At 41.2% G+C, this 20,814-nt stretch overlaps 1 protein-coding gene across 1 annotated transcript in view; it reads left to right on the forward strand.

Annotated features, from left to right (window-relative positions):
* The window catches only part of MYSM1 (Myb like, SWIRM and MPN domains 1), a 287,009-nt gene that overhangs the window by 19,617 nt on the left and 246,578 nt on the right, over positions 1-20,814 (forward strand). The window contains exons 6-7 of the mRNA XM_053693624.1: positions 1,701-1,779; positions 20,579-20,677. Coding sequence (XP_053549599.1) covers positions 1,701-1,779; positions 20,579-20,677 — 178 coding nt within the window. The remainder of the gene's footprint in view (positions 1-1,700; positions 1,780-20,578; positions 20,678-20,814) is intronic.

Consider the following 20,814-nt stretch of genomic DNA (forward strand, 5'->3'; position numbering starts at 1 on the left):
CTCTGTGATTACCTTGTATCTAAGCCTCTGCAGACTGCCCCTTATCTCAGTTATATTAATATACTTTTTACCTCTGTGATTACCTTGTATCTAAGCCTCTGCAGACTGCTCCTTATCTCAGTTATATTAATATACTTTTTACCTCTGTGATTACCTTGTATCTAAGCCTCTGCAGACTGCCCCTTATCTCAGTTATATTAATATACTTTTTACCTCTGTGATTACCTTGTATCTAAGCCTTTGCAGACTGCTCCTTATCTCAGTTATATTAATATACTTTTTACCTCTGTGATTACCTTGTATCTAAGCCCCTGCAGACTGCCACCTTAGCTCAGTTATATTAATATACTGTTTATCTCTGTGATTACCTTGTATCTAAGCCTCTGCAGACTGCCCCCTTATCTCAGTTATATTAATATACTTTTTACCTCTGTGATTACCTTGTATCTAAGCCTCTGCAGACTGCTCCTTATCTCAGTTATATTAATATACTTTTTACCTCTGTGATTACCTTGTATCTAAGACTCTGCAGACTGCCACCTTAGCTCAGTTATATTAATATACTTTTTACCTCTGTGATTACCTTGTATCTAAGCCTCTGCAGACTGCCACCTTTGCTCAGTTATATTAATACACTTTTTACCTTAGTGATTACCTTGTATCTAAGCCTCTGCAGACTGCTCCTTATCTCAGTTATATTAATACACTTTTTACCTCTGTGATTACCTTGTATCTAACCCTCTGCAGACTGACCCTTATCTCAGTTATATTAATATACTTTTTAGCTTTGTGATTACCCTGTATCTAAGCCTCAGCAGACTGCCCCATTATTTTAGTTCTTTTGACAGATTTGCATTTTAGCCAGTCAGTGTTGACTCTACTAAATAACTCAACAGGGGCGTAAGCACAATGTTATATTTATGGCACACATGAGCTTGCGCAAACTGTGAAAAACTGTCAAAATGCACTGAGATAATAGGTGGTTTTAATGATTTAGAAATCAGTTTGAGCCTACCTAGGTTTAGCTTTCAGCAAAGAATACCAAGAGAACAAAGCAAATTTGATGATAAAAGTAAAGTAAAAAGTTGTTTAAAATTGCATGCCCTATCTGATTCCTGAAAGTTTAATTTTGACTAGACTGTCCCATAAAGAACAGAGTCAAGACTCTTCTCAAGGGTTATGTCCCTGGCTTGCAAAACAATGCAATTTTTGCTACCAAAATGAGAGCGTTAAATGCTTTTAAAACATATTTTGTGTGCAGATTTTTTTGCAATACAGTCATTCATTTTGATACATATCTAAAAATGACTTTAATATCCCTATAAAGTATGCTGTAAAATCTGAAAAAGGTTTATTTTAAAATGCTGTCTTCTCAAATCCCATATTATGGATCATTGCCTTGTACTTACCTGGCGTTTGGCAAGGAAATGAGCTAAGATAATTTACAGATTTAGTATCTGTAGGGAATAAATCAAGGCTAAAGACGTCTTCTTAGAAAAGTGAAGTTTGAAAATGTCCTTGTAAGAATGGACTTAGTCAGCCTTAAATTTCTTAAAATGTGTTACATAGGTCAATAAAACATGCATTTTTTAACATATTCCCTTCTCTCCAGAGAAGTCTCAATGCAATAATGTGAGTAATTTAGAAGAATCATTCTAAAGGTTCTCTTTAGCTTTGACAGTTTTTGTATTGTGTTGAAGGATACGATCGCCGACTAAACCAGGCAGCAGCCCAGCAAAATGGACCGAAGAAGAAAAGGCCCTGTTTGACCAAGGACTGGTAAGTACATTTGTAATTATTTTTTTGTGGTTGGTTTCTTAACCCTTACATGCCAGATACGGCTTCCCCACATTTTGTTTCAGCACTGATTGATACCTACGTGTTTAAATACATTGATTTAATGAAGTGTTTGGGGCTTTACTCACCTATATAAAATAGCTCATGAGTCATAGTCAGTGTTCTCGCCCAGGACTTTTTTTATCGGGTGCACCACCTGGCTCATTTTACTGACCACCGACTAAAATGAGCTAATATTAAAAATGTTCAATTTTTATTGCACAAATTATCATTAAATACATTTATGTTGAATTATGCAATTAATTAGTACTTTGGATAGCAGAAAACTATATTATAATAGAAAATATTACACCCCACCCAGCTGCTTCATAATACCACCCAGCTTACAAAATTTTCAGTGGAGAACAATGATAGCTATTTCAATAGAATGTCACGGGTGTCCCAGAGCAAGTACATTTTAAATGCATGACACTAGTCATGTATATGTAGGGGAGACCTAGTTAAAAACATAATTTATGCTTACCAGATAAATCCCTTTCCTTCCAGATAGGGAGAGTCCACGGCTTCATTCCTTGGAGGCAAAGACACCCCAGCCGAAAGCTTAAATATCCCTCCCACTTCCTCATTACTCCTGTTATTCTGCCGAGGGAACAAGTAGGAGAAATATCAGAGCATAAATGGTGCCAGATAAACATATAAATAATAGGGGGCCGCCCTTAGACAAGAAAAAACAGGTGGGGCCGTGTACTCTCCCTATCCGGAAGGAAAGGAATTTATCTGGTAAGCATAAATTACGTTTTCCTTCCTAAGATAGGGAGAGTCCACGGCTTCATTCCTTACTGTTGCGAAAACTATACCCAATCTCCAGAGGACACTGAATGAATAACAGGAGGGAACAAAAAGGAAGAGGCGGACTCTATTCTGAGGGCACCACAGCCTGCAAAACTTTTATCCTGAAAGCTGCTTCAGCCGAAGCAAAAACATCAAACTTGTAAAAATTAGAAAAAGTATGTAAGGAGGACCAGGTAGCCTCCTTACAAATCTGATCCATAGAGGCCTCGTTCTTAAAGGCCCAAGAGAAAGCCACTGCTCTAGTGGAATAAACCATTATCCTCTCATGAGGATGATGTCACGCTGTCTCGTAAGCTAAGCGGATGACACTCCTTAACCAAAAGGATAGGGAAGTCGAAGTAGCGGATTAGGACACAAGGAAGGGACCACAATCTCTTGATTGATGTTGCAATCTGACACAACCTTAGGAAGAAAACCAAATTTAGTATGTGAAACTGCATTATCTGCATGAAAAATCAGATAATGGAACTAGCATTGCAAAGCGAAGATCTCAGAAACTCTGCGCGGAGGCAATAACCAATAAAAAGAGAACTTTCTTAGATAAACGGAGCCTGTTGCAAAACACGAAGAACAAGATTTAGGCTCCAATGAGGAGCCCCAGATCTAAACACAGGTCTGATCCTAATCAGAACCTTAACAAAGGACTGCACGTCTGGAAGCTCAGCCAGTCTCTTGTTCAAGAAAACCGACAGGGCCCGAAAATCTGTCCCCTCAGGGAACTAGCAGAAAGGCCCTTCTCCCGTCCATCCTGGAAAAAAGATAAGATCCTGGCAACCTTAACTCTGTGCCAGGAAAAACCACACTCTTCACACCAGAATAAGTAGGTCCTCCACCCTTTATGGTAGATACGCCAAGTAACTGGATTACGAGCTTGAATAAGAATATCAATGAGACACTCAGAGAAACCTCTCTTGACTAAGACTAAGTGTTCAATCTCCACGCAGTCAGCCTCAGAGAATCTAGATTTTGATGAACAAATGGACCTTGTATCAGCAGGTCTCTGCGACAAGGTAACTTCCACGGAGGAGATGAGGACATCCCCACTAGATCTGCGAACCACGTCCTTCGTGGCCAGGATGGTGCAATCAGGATTACTGATACCCGCTCCTGCTTGATGCGGACCATTACTCGAGGAAGAAGCGGTAATGGAGCAACAAGATATGAGTTTGAACATCCAGGACAATGCTAGTGCATCTATTAGATCCGCTTGGGGATACCTCGACCCGTACTAGGGTAGCATGGTATTGAGACAGGACACCATGAGCTCTATCTCCGGCGTCCCCCACTTGCTGCATATCTCTGCAAACACCTTGGGATGGAGAGACCATTCCCCTGGGTGGAAGGATTGCCTGCTGAGAAAATCCACCTCCCAGTTGTCAACACCCGGAATGTGGAATGCTGACAGCGAACAGCTGTGGGCCTCTGCCCACTCCAGAATCTGAGATACTTCCTTTATCGCCAAGGAACTTCTCTTTCCCTTGATGGTTGATGTAGCCACCAAGGATATATTGTCTGATTGGAATCTGATAAACTTAGACGAACCCAGAAGTTGCCAAGCCTTCAAGACATTGAAGACTGCCCCTAGTTCCAAAATTGATCGGGAGGGAGGACTCCTCCTGATTCCACAACCCCTGTGCCTTCCTGGCACCCCAAACAGCTCCCCATCTGGATAGGCTTGTGTCCGTAGTCACAATCTCCCAGGATGGCCTGAAGAAGCACAACCCTCAGGACAGATGATCTGGACAGAGCCACCAAGAGAGCGATTTTCTCGACTGGCTGTCTAATACAATCTGTAGAGACAGATCAGAATGATCGCCATTCCACTGTCTCAGCATGTACAGTTGTAATGGTCTGATACAGAACCTGACAAACGGAATGATGTCCATACAGGACACCATGAGACCAATCACCTCCATACACTGAGCCACAGAGGGACTCAAGGAGGTCCGGAGGGCAAGAGTAGACATGCCAAACTTAGCTTGCAAAGTCTCTGGTCTGGTCTGTTAGAAATATCTCCATGGATATGGAGTCTATTATACTAACCAGGAATTCCACCCTGGTACTTGGGATAAGAGAACTCTCTTCCAAGTTTATCTTCCATCCATCTGATAAAAGAAGACTGAGAAGGGACTCAGAGTATTCTTCCGTAAGACAAAAAGATGGTGCTTGCACCAGAATATAGTACAAGTATGGGGCTACTGTAATACCCTGAGTTCTGGCAGCGGCTAGAAGAGCCCCCAGAACCTTCGTAAAGATTTGTGGAGCAATAGCTAAGCCAAACAGAAGGGAAATGAACTGGAAGTTCTGGTCCAGGAATGCAAACCTCAGGAACTGAAAGTGTTCCCTGTGGATTGGAACATGAACGTAAGCGTCCTTCAGATCTATAGTGGTCATAAACTGGCCTTCCTGAACTAAAGGAAGGATGGACCTTATCGTCTCCATCTTGAAGGAAGGGACAATGAGAAATTTGTTAATGCACTTTAGGTCCAGAATTGGACTGAAAGTTCCCTCCTTCTTTGGGACCACAAAATGATTTGAATAAAACCCCAAACCTCTTTCTTCGATATGCACCAGAACAACAACTCCTATGGAGGATTGGTCCCTAACACACCCTAGAAAGGCATCCCTCTTTTCTGGTCTGGTAGACGGGTTCGAGAGTAGGAATCTGCCCCTGGGCGGATGAAATTTGAAGCCTATCTTGTATCCCTGAGTACGACCTCCAGGACCCATGTATCCTATATGTCCCTGAACCAAGCGTCTGAAAAAAGACAGTCTGCCCCCTACACAAACCGTCCCGGATCGGGGGCCGCCCCTTCATGCCGATTTGTTTTTGGCTGGCTTCTTATTCTGCTTGGACTTATTTCAGGACTGAGACGGCTTCCAAGTACTCCTGGGTTGCTCGGGCTTGGAGGAGCATTGTTATCGTTGGGATTTGTCGGAATGAAAATTAGAAGATTGTCCCTTAGACTTGTTTTTCTTATCTTGAGGTAGGAAGGCACCCTTGCCTCCGGTAACCATAGAAATAATGGAGTCCAGGCCTGGACCAAATAAAATCTTTCCCTTGAAGGGAAGAGAAAGGAGTCTGGACTAGAAGTTATATCCGCAGACCAAGACTTCAACCAGAGTGTCCAGCGGGTTAGGACCGCAAAGCCAGAGGCCTTTGCATTTAGGTGAATAATTTGCCTGTTCGCATTACAGATTAAAGAATTAGCAATTCTCAGAGCTTTAACTCTGTCTTGAATATCCTTGATACTCAACCTCAATGAGTTCCAACAAAGAGTCGCACCAGTAGGTAGCTGCTCCGGCAACCGCGGCAACTGCAGCTTCCGGTTGAAACAAAAATCCTGTATGTTGAAACATCTTTCTCAGAAAGGTTTCCATTTTCTTATCCATCGGCTCTCTGAACGAAGAACTATCCTTAAGAGGTATATTAGTACGTTTAGCAAGCGTAGAGATAGCACCATCCATCTTAGGAATGGAGCCCCACAAATCCAGTTGAGAGTCCGGGAACAACTTTTTAAAAGTTGACGAGGGGGAAAAGGAAGATCCAATTCTTTCCCATTCGTCGTTAATAATGTTCGCCATTCTAACCGGCACAGGAAAAGTAAAAGGAACTTTCCTGTCTTCGTAAACTCTTATTTAGGTATCATAGGTTCTTCAGGCAGTGCTGCCTCTGGAACCTCTAACGTGGACAAAACCTCCTTTTAATAAAAAATGCAAATGCTCAATTTTAAATCTAAAGGACGGTTCCTCCCCAGTAGGAGGCTTAGACGCAAAGGACTCTGACTCAGAAAGTTCACCCTCTGAAGCTACAGAGGTTAACTCATCGAATAACTGGTACATAATAGCTAAAGCCGATAAATATTTAGATGACTCCGGGTCAGGAGAGCTATGTTTAACCTTTCTTTTGCGTTTGTTAGCCTGAGGGCCGCAGACACCCCGTTTGTAACTGCACGGCAAAGTCCGCAGGAAGAAGGCCCCCTCTGGATGGAGGATTAGATGTGCTACGGGGAACTGCATGTGGAGTGGATAATGTAGCAAGGGTAGTAATCTCACGGGACGCCTAGTCCTGAGAGGTAGACGGCTCAGAGGGACTAATAGCCTTAGCAGGCTTGTCTCCCTTCTTAGACTTTATAACGGTGTTAAGGCATGTGGAACATAACTCAGTGGGCGGGAAAACCACGGCCTCCTCACAATATAAACAGGTATGATTTATTACAGAAGCAAGTACCTTCTAACATGTCAGAGTCCTCCATAGCTCAGGTTATACCCACAGAAGGACATAAATAAAAAAAGGGTTTTTTTTGTTTTTTTTTTGGTTTTTTTTTTTATATACTCCCAATGGCTGGGGCACTCAACACCTTCTAGACCCAGACAGTTAACAGAGGAAACGCTCTCCTCAGGTTGAAGTCTCAGCCGGAATGGAGGAAATGAACATAGACCACATGCTATGAAAAGTACAGCAAGTTAATAGGAGCTGTGCAACACTTTCAAAAACGAAAGTGAAACCTGTTTGTTCCAGCCAAAAGTCTATGAGCCCAGAAAATAAAATCACACAAAGCAGCATGTAAATAATTAATACACTGATTAATTAACCCCAAGTGTTCAATAATCCCCCTCAGAGGATATTAACCCCGGATTCTATCAAGGTATAAAGAAGCCACACTGTGTGACCCTGTTATAGCGTTTTATGTGTAATAAACTGAAACAATCTTACCTCCAGGATCCATGCTGTGGAACAGAACACAGCCTCTCAAGTGTGACAGTCTTATAGCAGCGCTCCTGACATTGACTTGAGTGAGAGAAAGCAGGCAGTGAAACTCGTCAACACTGATTGCTTAGGAGCTGTTAGTAGCAGTAGTCTGGATGGTTTTGCAGAAAGACTTTCCCTGCATCTCCAGACTCTAACTTTCATCAATACTCTCACTGAGAGGTTGACATGGCTTCTTAAAACTCCACTCCTATCTTGAAGGGCAGATACCCTTTTTCAGGACTCTCCGAATATTCTGATACTTCTCTGCCACCTCCTATTGTGACGAAAGGCAAAGAATGATTGGGGTAATGAGGAAGTGGGAGGGATATTTAAGCCTTTGGCTGGGGTGTCTTTGCCTCATCCTGGTGGCCAGGTGTTTTATTTCCCAACAGTTAAGAATGAAGCCGTGGACTCTCCCTATCTTAGGAAGGAAATACAACTTTTTACCAGTGATTTAATCTTTGTTTTTTAAATTGCTTAAAATGTTGACTTCCCATATTCCTTGTAAATATGTTTTATAGGTGAATGTTACTAGCAGAGAAAAGTTGTGGTGGTGGTGTTTTTATATTTTATTATTTATTTGTCTAATTTCCAAAAGGCACTAACATGCTAGTCTGAAAGCTTGTGTGAATTTATGCCAGTCAGATCACTAAACCATTGGCAGAGCCAAGTGTTAGTGTCCAAAACTCCATATGCCTAAACAATAAATAGTACTCTAATAGAACATACATTTGGAATAAATGTTTGGCTTTTGAAAGCAAATTATAAAGCTGTACTATCTGGAATTCTACACCCAGTATTCTTTGCTTTAGGTGCTAGGTATTACTCAGACTAACCAGTTTTGCCTTACAGATTTTGTGCAGTCAGAACTGTATTATAAATATTAAGATGTTTGTTTGCATGTCTAAAATAGATAAAACAACTGCTTCTGGCCTTTAAACCTCCATTTCACTATCAGCGGCTGGCATGTTGAGATAACAATATACTGTGAATGTGTTCTTTACAATGTCATTACTATGCTTTTAGACATGTAAACAGATCACTTACTTTCCTTGTTACCATCTTCGTGCCAAGCTTATTTCTCCGTTACACCAAAACTAAATTTAAAGTATCATTAAAATTATCACTCTAATACATTACTTCATTACCCCTATAGGGGCTGTAGTACAGGGAAACATTTACATTATACATGATTAATTTGTGCGTATTTTAAATAAATTGACAATCCACTTTTGTTATGACCTCTGATTGGCTGGAGCACCCAGGGGTGTGGCTACAGGCAGTCTAGAGGCTTTTATAAGTTTCCATTTACTGCATCACTTTAATATTCTTTAAATTAAATATCTGAAACGGTGTATGTTTTTTATGTAATTAACTGGCATAGGTTTATCTTGCCATTGGCGCCTCACATAAAATACCTTATTCTAGAACATGTATAGTTAATTAGGACCCGATTCTATAAAGCTCTCTGCTTGGGTAAGATTCTCTAAAAACATAAGCCAATGCTACAAGTTCCTTAACAGGATTTTCTGGCAAAATTTACCTCTTAACCCAATTGGACAAATATATATGTTATACCTATCATACCGCACAACGTTACAGCCGAGAGCTGGAGTTCCTGAGCTCCAGGCATCTGCCTGCATATGGAGCGGGAGCAAGATCGGTGCTCTGGTTCCATATAAAGGCAGATGCCTGACTGTTACAGACGGTCACCATCTGTAACAATCATCTGATGGTGCCAGCGGTAGGTGGGTGGTTCAGCTGCAGAAAAAAAAATGGAGAGGGGGAAGGATGGAAAGATACACTACAGAAAAATAGGTGGAGTGGGGCGCCCTAGCTAATGATTGCTGGATGGGGGGGGCACTTCACTACAGATTTTTTTTTAAAAATGTAGAAAAAAACATATGTATCTATAGCTACTGGCAGACAACTGCCAGTACTAAAGATGGCTGCAATTAGTGGGAGGGGAAGGGTTATAGAAATATTCCAAAATGGGCCTAGATCAATACCTTGTGACACACACCTCTACAATGTGGACAACTTAAGTCTTAAACATAAAAATACATGAAATACTAATGATAAGGTGAGAGAAAATGAAATGGATAATTCATAATACTACCTTAAATGTGCACAAACATACAATTGTACACAAAATTGAATCTGAAAAGGAATAATGAATGTGATCACAATTAACAATATCAATCATAATCATATGTATCTGCGTCCCACGAACACTACAGGCAGTGCTAAATTTCTCGTGAGTGTGTTTGTTGCTCTCTTATTCGTCTGACCTATGGTAGACTTTATTACGGACTTCCGTTTTGGGGGTGGAGCGTATAGCAGCACGCTTTCTGTCGGCGTCTGCACCGAGTCCCTGAATATCGCTCCCACACTCACCTCCGTCCTGCCTGGACACGCTATCCAGGGTCTGACGGGCTACGGCGTGGCTCTCGCCCGCCCAAAGAGTTGGAGGTCTATATTGCCGAATAAGATTTGCGGACACCGCATTGTCTTTTAACCATATGTCTTTGAAGCACACACAACAAGGATGAATGTCTGGTTCCCCGGTTTTAATCTATCCTGAAGACAGCAGTACCTTATTTTTGTGACGGCATGAGAAACAGCAGGAGACGGAGACGCTTGTGACCTGAGCACAGCTGATTACAGTGCTGCTTAAGGGCGGAGCTGCTGGAGTGCAGAGGGATCCGTGCACCACGGTCAGTTTTCGCAGCCGAAGAAAGAGCTTCTAGATCGGTCCAGACAGGCGAAGAAACCGCTCAAGGCTGTATCATGCCAACATCGCTTCTTAAGTTGCTGGGTAAGATACCGGTTCTCTGCTGAATCCTTAAATCTTGCTGGCGCTGTCAAAAATAATAAGAGTGTTTTGCCAGACAGGTACTATCACCATATGGGACGCTTATTTCTGAATGTCCAGGTGCTCCCTGGGCCGGGTGTTTGGCAGATTTCGGCTTAAGGAGATTAAGAGTATATATATCTACTCCGCTCATTTTTATTGACAGTCCTTGTTCTGGGACATTATTGCAATTAGCCTTTAAGTGGCTTTCTGGTTTTTGGCGACAGAATGTAACACAAGGAAAACGCAAAAACTGGTGTTATTAAAGGAAAGGAGGAAAAGAGAAAAAGTAAAAAAGCAAAGAGAGAAATAATGCTTTCAGTTAACAAAAGTTTTTTTTTTTCTTTTTGGGAATAAGAAAGGATAGGGGGGGGAAGCTTTGTCATAACGAACTCTCAAGATCATTTGACTTTGAACTTTATACAAAGACACTCTATAAGATGGACATTACTAATAACCTTTTGATGGACTTCATTCAAGTTCTAGTCCACCTTAGTTAAGGGATTAATTCAAATATTACAACCTGCAGGGAAATATCTTGTTGAAATATACACAGGTTATTTTTTCTAAAAACTGAAACCTTTTTTTTGCATCATAGCAAATTGCAATGTACTGTTACTAAATGGTTAGGTATATGCTGCAATGTTCTCCTAAATAGGATTATTTGTTGTTTATCAAAGTTTTACTGCTAGGAGGTGCCGTGTTGTTCCCATAGATATAAATTCAGTCATTGTTTCTTAGGAGAGTTGGGTTTACAGTGTTATAAATATTGAACTAATCGTAACTTCTTTTCTCCAACATTGGTGTGTCCGGTCCACGGCGTCATCCTTACTTGTGGGATATCTCTTCCCCAACAGGAAATGGCAAAGAGTCCCAGCAAAGCTGGCCATATAGTCCCTCCTAGGCTCCGCCCACCCCAGTCATTCTCTTTGCCGTTGCACAGGCAACATCTCCACGGAGATGGTTAAGAGTTTTTTGGTGTTTAAATGTAGTTTTTATTCTTCTATCAAGTGTTTGTTATTTTAAAATAGTGCTGGTATGTACTATTTACTCTGAAACAGAAAAGGATGAAGATTTCTGTTTGTGAGAGGAAGATGATTTTAGCAGACAGTAACTAAAATCGATTGCTGTTTCCACACAGGACTGTTGAGATGAAGTAACTTCAGTTGGGGGAAACAGTTAGCAGTCTTTTCTGCTTAAGGTATGACTAGCCATATTTCTAACAAGACCATGTAATGCTGGAAGGCTGTCATTTCCCCTCATGGGGACCGGTAAGCCATTTTCTTAGTCAAACAAACAGAATAAAGGGCTTAATATGGGCTAAAAAACTGGTAGACATTTTTATGGGCTAAATCGATTGCTTTATTTGGGCATTTTATTCATATTTATGCTGACAATTCGCATTTATAAACTTGGGGAACGTTTATTAAACGGCAGGCACTATGTTAGACACCTTTTCCAGTCAGGGGGCCTTCCTAGTTGTAGACTGAGCCTCATTTTCGCGCCATTACTGCGCAGTTGTTTTTTGAGAGCAGGGCATGCAGATGCATGTGTGAGGATCTGAAATTTGCTGGAAAAGCTTCTAGAAGGCGTCAATTGGTATCGTATTCCCCTCTGGGCTTGGTTGGGTCTCAGCAAAGGCTATAGCTGGGACTGTATAGGGGTTAAATTTGTAAACGGCTCCGGTTCCGTTATTTTAAGAGTTAAAGCTCTGAAATTTGGTGTGCAGTACTCTTAATGCTTTAAGACACTGTGGTGAACAATTCCTTCATACTTTTTCACATATTCAGTAATAAAGTGTTTTCTGTTTAAAATTTAAAGAGACAGTAACGGTTTTGTTTTAAAACGTTTTTTGTGCTTTGTTGACAAGTTTAAGCCTGTTTAACATGTCTGTGCCTTCGGATAAGCTATGTTCTATATGTATGAAAGCCAATGTGTCTCCCCATTTAAATTGATGTGATAATTGTGCCATAGCGTCCAAACAAAGTAAGGACAGTACTGCCACAGATAATGAAATTGCCCAAGATGATTCCTCAGATGAGGGGAGTAAACATGATACTACATCATCTCCTACTGTGTCTACACCAGTTTTGCCCACACAGGAGGCCCCTAGTACATCTAGTGCGCCAATGCTTATTACCATGCAACAATTAACGGCTGTAATGGATAACTCCATAGCAAATATTTTATCCAAAATGCCTACTTATCAGAGAAAGCGCGATTGCTCTGTTTTAAACACTGAAGAGCAGGAGGGCGCTGATGATAATTGTTCTGTAATACCCTCACACCAATCTGAAGGGGCCATGAGCGAGGTTTTGTCAGATGGAGAAATTTCAGATTCAGGAAAAATTTCTCAACAAGCTGAACCTGATGTTGTGACATTTAAATTAGAACATCTCTGCGCACTGCTTAAGGAGGTGTTATCTACTCTGGATGATTGTGACAACTTGGTCATTCCAGAGAAATTATGCAAGATGGACAAGTTCCTAGAGGTTCCGGTGCACCCCGACGCTTTTCCTATACCCAAGCGGGTGGCGGACATAGTAAATAAGGAGTGGGAAAAGCCCGGCATACCTTTTGTTCCCCCCCCTATATTTAAGAAATTATTTCCTATGGTCGACCCCAGAAAGGACTTATGGCAGACAGTCCCTAAGGTCGAGGGGGCAGTTTCTACTCTAAACAAACGCACTACTATTCCTATCGAAGATAGTTGTGCTTTCAAAGATACTATGGATAAAAAATTGGAGGGTTTGCTTAAAAAGATTTTTGTACAGCAAGGTTACCTTCTACAACCCATTTTGTGCATTGTTCCTGTCACTACAGCAGCGTGGTTCTGGTTCGAGGAACTAGAAAACTCGCTTAGTAGAGAGACTCCATATAAGGAGGTTATGGACAGAGTTCATGCACTTAAGTTGGCTAACTCTTTTATTTTAGATGCCGCTTTGCAATTAGCTAGATTAGCGGCGAAAAATTCAGGGTTTGCTATCGTGGCGCGCAGAGCGCTTTGGCTAAAGTCTTGGTCAGCGGATGTGTAATCCAAGACAAAATTGCTTAACATCCCTTTCAAAGGTAAAACTCTATTTGGACCAGAATTGGAAGAGATTATTTCAGACATCACTGGGGGAAAGGGCCACGCCCTTCCACAAGATAGGCCTTTCAAGGCCAAAAAAAGTCTAATTTTCGTTCCTTTCGCAATTTCAGGAACGGACCGGCCTCTAATTCTGCATCCTCTAAGCAAGAGGGTAATGCCTCACAACCCAAACCAGCCTGGAAACCGATGCAAGGCTGGAACAAGGGTAAGCAGGCCAAGAAGCCTGCCGCTGCTAACAAAACAGCATGAAGGAGTAGCCCCCGATCCGGGACCGGATCTAGTGGGGGGCAGACTCTCTCTCTTTGCTCAGGCTTGGGCAAGAGATGTTCAGGATCCCTGGGCGCTAGAAATAGTTTCTCAGGGTTATCTCCTGGAATTCAGGGAACTACCCCCAAGGGGAAGGTTCCACATGTGTCACTTATCCTCAAACCAAATAAAGAGACAGGCGTTCTTACATTGTGTAGAAGACCTGTTAAAGATGGGAATGATACACCCAGTTCCAATAAAGGAACAAGGAATGGGATTTTATTCCAATCTGTTCGTAGTTCCCAAAAAAGAGGGAACTTTCAGACCAATTTTGGATTTGAAGATCCTAAACAAATTTCTCAGGGTACCATCGTTCAAGATGGAAACCATTCGAACGATTCTACCCACTATCCAGGAAAGTCAATTTATGACTACCGTGGATCTAAAGGATGCGTACCTACATATTCCTATCCACAAAGAACATCATCAGTTCCTAAGGTTCGCTTTTCTGGACAAGCATTACCAGTTTGTGGCCCTCCCATTCGGGTTAGCCACTGCTCCAAGGATTTTCACAAAGGTACTAGGGTCCCTTCTAGCGGTTCTAAGACCGAGGGGCATTGCAGTAGTACCTTACTTGGACGACATTCTAATACAAGCGTCGTCCCTGTCAAAAGCAAAGGCTCATACAAACATCGTTCTGGCCTTTCTCAGATCACACGGATGGAAGGTGAACATAGAAAAAAGTTCTCTGTCTCCGTCGACAAGAGTTCCCTTCTTGGGAACAATAATAGATTCCTTAGAAATGAGGATTTTTCTGACAGAGGTCAAAGTCAAAACTTCTAAGCTCTTGTCAAGTTCTTCATTCTGTTCCTCGTCCTTCCATAGCGCAGTGCATGGAAGTAGTAGGGTTGATGGTTGCAGCAATGGACATAGTTCCTTTTGCACGAATTCATCTAAGACCATTACAACTGTGCATGCTCAAACAGTGGAATGGGGACTATACAGACTTGTCTCCAATGATTCAAGTAGATCAGAAGACCAGAGATTCACTCCGTTGGTGGCTGACCCTGGACCATCTGTCCCAGGGAATGAGCTTCCGCACACCAGAGTGGGTCATTGTCACGACCAACGCCAGTCTAGTGGGCTGGGGCGCGGTCTGGGAATCCCTGAAAGCTCAGGGTCTATGGTCCCGGGAAGAGTCTCTTCTCCCGATAAACATTCTGGAACTGAGAGCAATATTCAATGCTCTCAGGGCTTGGCCTCAACTAGCAAAGGCCAGATTCATAAGGTTCCAATCAGACAACATGACGACCGTTGCGTATATCAATCATCAGGGGGGAACAAGGAGTTCCCTGGCGATGAAAGAAGTGACCAAAATAATTCAATGGGCGGAGGATCACTCCTGCCACCTGTCTGCGATCCACATCCCAGGTGTGGAAAACTGGGAGGCGGATTTTCTGAGTCGTCAGACATTCCATCCGGGGGAGTGGGAACTCCATCCGGAGATCTTTGCCCAAATAACTCAATTATGGGGCATTCCAGACATGGATCTGATGGCGTCTCGTCAGAACTTCAAGGTTCCTTGCTACGGGTCCAGATCCAGAGATCCCAAGGCGACTCTAGTAGATGCACTAGTAGCACCTTGGACCTTCAACCTAGCTTATGTATTTCCACCGTTTCCTCTCATTCCCAGGCTGGTAGCTAGGATCAATCTGGAGAGGGCCTCGGTGATCTTGATAGCTCCTGCGTGGCCACGCAGGACTTGGTATGCAGACCTGGTGAATATGTCATCGGTTCCACCATGGAAGCTACCTTTGAGACAGGACCTTCTTGTTCAGGGTCCATTCGAACATCCAAATCTGGTCTCCCTCCAGCTGATGGCTTGGAGATTGAACGCTTGATTCTATCGAAGCGTGGGTTTTCAGATTCTGTGATAGATACTCTGGTTCAGGCCAGAAAACCGGTAACTAGAAAGATTTACCATAAAATATGGAAAAGATATATCTGTTGGTGTGAATCCAAAGGATTCCCATGGAATAAGATAAAAATTCCTAAGATTCTCTCCTTTCTACTAGGAGGTTTGGAGAAAGGATTATCTGCAAGTTCTCTAAAAGGACAGATCTCTGCTTTATCTGTCTTACTACACAAAAGACTGGCAGCTGTGCCAGATGTTCAAGCATTTGTTCAGGCTCTGGTTAGGATCAAGCCTGTTTACAGACCTTTGACTCCTCCCTGGAGTCTAAATCTAGTTCTTTCAGTTCTTCAAGGGGTTCCATTTGAACCTTTACATTCCATAGATATTAAGTTACTATCTTGGAAAGTTTTGTTTTTGGTTGCTATTTCTTCTGCTAGAAGAGTTTCAGAGTTATCTGCTCTGCAGTGTTCTCCGCCCTATCTGGTGTTCCATGCAGATAAGGTGGTTTTGCGTACTAAACCTGGTTTTCTTCCAAAGGTTGTTTCTAACAAAAATATTAACCAGGAGATAGTTGTACCTTCTTTATGTCCGAATCCAGTTTCAAAGAAGGAACGTTTGTTACACAATTTGGACGTAGTCCGTGCTCTAAAATTCTATTTAGAGGCTACAAAAGATTTCAGGCAAACATCTTCTTTGTTTGTTGTCTATTCTGGTAAAAGGAGAGGTCAAAAAGAGACTTCTACCTCTCTTTCCTTTTGGCTTAAAAGCATCATCCGATTGGCTTATGAGACTGCCGGACGGCAGCCTCCTGAAAGAATCACAGCTCACTCCACTAGGGCTGTGGCTTCCACATGGGCCTTCAAGAACGAGGCTTCTGTTGACCAGATATGTAAGGCAGCGACTTGGTCTTCACTGCACACTTTTGCCAAATTTTACAAATTTGATACTTTTGCTTCTTCGGAGGCTATTTTTGGGAGAAAGATTTTGCAAGCTGTGGTGCCTTCCGTTTAGGTAACCTGATTTGCTCCCTCCCTTCATCCGTGTCCTAAAGCTTTGGTATTGGTTCCCACAAGTAAGGATGATGCCGTGGACCGGACACACCAATGTTGGAGAAAACAGAATTTATGCTTACCTGATAAATTGCTTTCTCCAACGGTGTGTCCGGTCCACGGCCCGCCCTGGTTTTTTAATCAGGTCTGATGAATTATTTTCTCTAACTACAGTCACCACGGTACCATATGGTTTCTCCTATATATATTTCCTCCTGTCCGTCGGTCGAATGACTGGGGTGGGCGGAGCCTAGGAGGGACTATATGGCCAGCTTTGCTGGGACTCTTTGCCATTTCCTGTTGGGGAAGAGATATCCCACAAGTAAGGATGACGCCGTGGACCGGACACACCGTTGGAGAAAGCAATTTATCAGGTAAGCATAAATTCTGTTTTTCCTAAGTATTTGGTATGAAACAAGCTTAACCGTTTTATCTTATCCAGTCTAGATAATACAGGCCTAAATCACATTTCATTTAAGAATATTATTCAGGCCTAGCATAAGTTCTGCTCTTTATTACAGATAGACTTTACCTATTCAGAATTTCTACCCATAATAGGTAATCCGCAATGTACTCCAGGTACAAATCAAAAGGTCTTTAAAGGGACACTGAACCCAAATTTTTTCTTTTGTGATTCATATAGAGCAAGCAATTTTAAGCAACTTTCTAATTTACTCCTATTATCAATGTTTCTTCATTTTCTTGCTTTCTTTATTTGAAAAAGAAGATATCTAAGCTAAGGAGCCAGCCAATTTATGGTTCAGCACCATGGACAGCACTTGTTTATTGGTGCTGTCCAATCAGCAAGGACAACCCAGGTTGTTCACCAAAAATGGGCCGGCATCTAAACTTAAATTCTTGCTTTTCAAATATAGATACCAAGAGAATAAAGAAAATTTGACAATAGGAGTAAATTAGAAAGATGCTTAAAATTGCATGCTCTATCTGAATCATGAAAGAAAAAATTTGGGTACAGTGTCCCTTTAAGGTTTGGTCGGAAAGGGGACTTCAAAATTTTTAACAATTATTGGATGGAAATAGTCAAATACTACCTTTTTAGGCTTATTTTTCAACAGTACCAGCTTCCTAATAATAACCTTTTGCGTATTTCCAAATAAGGCATTATATTTTTTCTCAGAGTTGGTCTTTTTCTTTAGATGTCGCGTAGTTCGATGTCAAGATGTGCATTCAGAAATTCATTACTGGCAAAGCTTCAATCTCATTATTATACAATATCATGCTGTCAGAACAGAGCATTATATTCTTGGATAGACTATGTAATTTTTAGTTATCAGTTATTCCCACAATAGATATTGATAACATTAAACAAAGTTTCAATATCTTAGCTAAATGTCAAATTCCTGTAAGTTGGAAGGAATCCTATATGAAATTAATTAATGATTTCTACTTATCTCCGCTCAAAATATCGAAATTTTACCCTACAAACTCATCGGTTTACCCGCGATGTGCTTATAAAGATGCAGATTTGCCACATACTGTATGTTTTGGTTGTGTCCAAAACTTATACAACTCTGGCAGAAAACGCAGTACTGGTTTAATAAAATACATGATACGAATATTGTTTTCTCATTAGAGGAGATTGTGTTCCTAGTACATAGTTCTAGTGTCAATTTTCATGTAAAAAACTGGAAAGCTAAGCGTATTTCTAGTTTCTCGCAAATATTGAAAGGAATTTCATCTCAAATTGTTTATGAATCATTTCATTTGCATTTAGCTACTGAGAAAAGAATAAGGCGATTTCTGGAAAGATGGGCCGCTATTATTAAGTCCTATCCAGTTTTGCTACAAAAACAGCTATTTCCCTTTCTATCTTCCACAAGTTTTGCAGAACTAGTCTTACTGGGTGTATTTCCAGGGACGTGGATTTCAAATAACAGGGAAATATATTAGTAGTTTGTTCATGTTATATACAAGTATCCTTGGATGACAGTGACCAAGGGTCCGAGGGGAGAGAGGAGATATTTAGCTGACATTGACGAGGGTGCAGCGGTTGGACCTCTGTCGATCCTTCTGTCAAGACACACGGGGAAAGAGAAAAAGGAAAAAAAAATTCTTGTTTTCTTCTGTTTTAATTTTAATGGTTGTTTTTGTTTCCACTTTAAAAAATAAAAAAGTGCCAGGAAGCCGGTTATGACGTGTATGCTTCTGATCTAACTGTATATAAAGATGTAAGCTTGTGAGTGTCCTGTGTGACACACATTTGAGATGTTGGATTGTTGCTTTTGCTGACTGGCAGCTAATAAAACTTAAAAAAAAAAAAAAGACTTTACTACACGATGTCATGTCAAAATCGTTAAAGTTTGTACTAAAAGCACACAGCAAAATGCAAATTTAAATTACTTTAGAAAGAATATTTAATATACATTATAAACAATATAGTTTTAAAATTCAAAGTTGAAATCATACCAGATAGTTCAAAATTCGAGAGTACTGTACATTATTTTTCTGCAGATCTCGCTAAATGTGCCCTGCTGGCGAACTTTTCTCAAAAATCAGTGCTCTTATTGCACTGACAGAAATAAACATGTACAGGTATACCTCGCTTTACAGCGCTTCACTTTACAGCGGGGCTCCGGTCCCTAACCCGCTGTATGAGCGGGGTATACCTGTATGTGAAACTAGACGCTAATGCAATTTAAGCTGCTGAAACCAGTGTATTTGCTGCTCCGTTACTGTTCCCTGCAAGATGCTGCATTCTATGGAGGTTTATTACCTGTTTACAGGAAGCAGCTGACCTTTCTGGGGCTTCCAGGCTCATCCTTCTTTTTTAGAGTAAGCTCTGCCCATGCAAGGGTCAGCATCATTATTTTACTCCATGCCAGTGAGCTTTAGAGAATTAGACCCTGCGTAAGAATTAAGAGATGATGGAGCAGAGCCTACTATAATAAAATAATTTACATTCGGTGTGACTTATGATATTGCAGACAATAGTGTGATAATTGTGGGAACTGTCCACTGGCCATTGCTTGTCCATTCACAAAACACTGTGGGTTAGATTACAAGTAAGGCGCTATCTTAAAGAGATGGTAAATCCTAACGTATCTTGCTGAAAGTTTATTTTTCTGAAGCATTGGCCGCACTGAGCTCCTCAGGCAGCACACGGCAGAACGCTATTTTGCTGTGAGGTGACGTTTCCACCTTTTAGCCAATAGCGTGCTAGCTATCCAGCATACTGCCAGCTGGCCCACATGGCTATTGGCTATATAAGAGGTAGAAAAGTCACTTTACAGCAAAATAGCATTCTGCCGTGGGCTGCCTGAGGCGCTCAATGCGGCAGACGCTTCAGACAAATTATAAAAAGTATTTTATACTTCATGACTGAAAGTCCCCTTTATTTGTTCCACTGGTAAATCCTAGCATTTCACAAACATAAAGGGGCAAACTTACCCGTTTATGGGCACACGTTAAATAATTAGCCATTACAAGTGGCTGGTTAATGTGACTGCAAGCTCACGGTTTCACTTTTCGCTAAGTGCAATTTATCAGAGGTCAGATTTCTGGTTAAAAATAAAAAGTTGCCCACCAAATAAAGAGGACAGTAGTTTAAAATAAATATAAAATATGAGTTGTTTTTTTTTAATATATATAAAAAAGAAACTTCACAAAGCAGTTATAAGGGGTTAAAGTGAGGGGATGGGGGGGTGGGGTGTTTGAGAAAAAATATATTTATATACATAAATATTTATTTATTGCTGCACAATTTGCCCGCTGCGCTAGGTTGTTTACTGGTGGCTGCCGGGATTAAAACAATTCTCCCATTGGAGCCTATGGAAGCACGTTCTTGTAATACCAGCACATATGTACGTGCACAGGTATTACTGAGTGGAACACAAATATCGCGCTCCACTAATAATCTAGCCTTGTGCCTTTTTAAATTGTTTTTTGTTAGCTTCAACCAGAATTTATAGCGTTGTTTTTTTTTTTTTTCTTGTTACTTGTATGCTGTCTTCAGACATGATATGTACACAGTTAAACTGTTTGTGTGTGTTTGGTCTTAAAGGCAGAATTTGGCAGAAGATGGACAAAAATTGCCAAGTTTATTGGGAGCCGAACAATTCTACAAGTCAAGAACTATGCAAGGCAATATTTTAAAAATAAAGTAAGTGTATCAGTATTATTGTTTAAATTGTAATGTGTAGCTGCCACTTCCTAATAAATTATAGGGTAGATATTTTGGTATAAGTTGTGTTTTCTTTGCATTAACCTTACTGATTGCATAGTTTTTAAGATTAAGCT

The sequence above is a fragment of the Bombina bombina genome, chromosome 10 (genome assembly GCF_027579735.1).
Source record: "Bombina bombina isolate aBomBom1 chromosome 10, aBomBom1.pri, whole genome shotgun sequence".
Taxonomy (NCBI): Eukaryota; Metazoa; Chordata; class Amphibia; order Anura; family Bombinatoridae; genus Bombina; species Bombina bombina.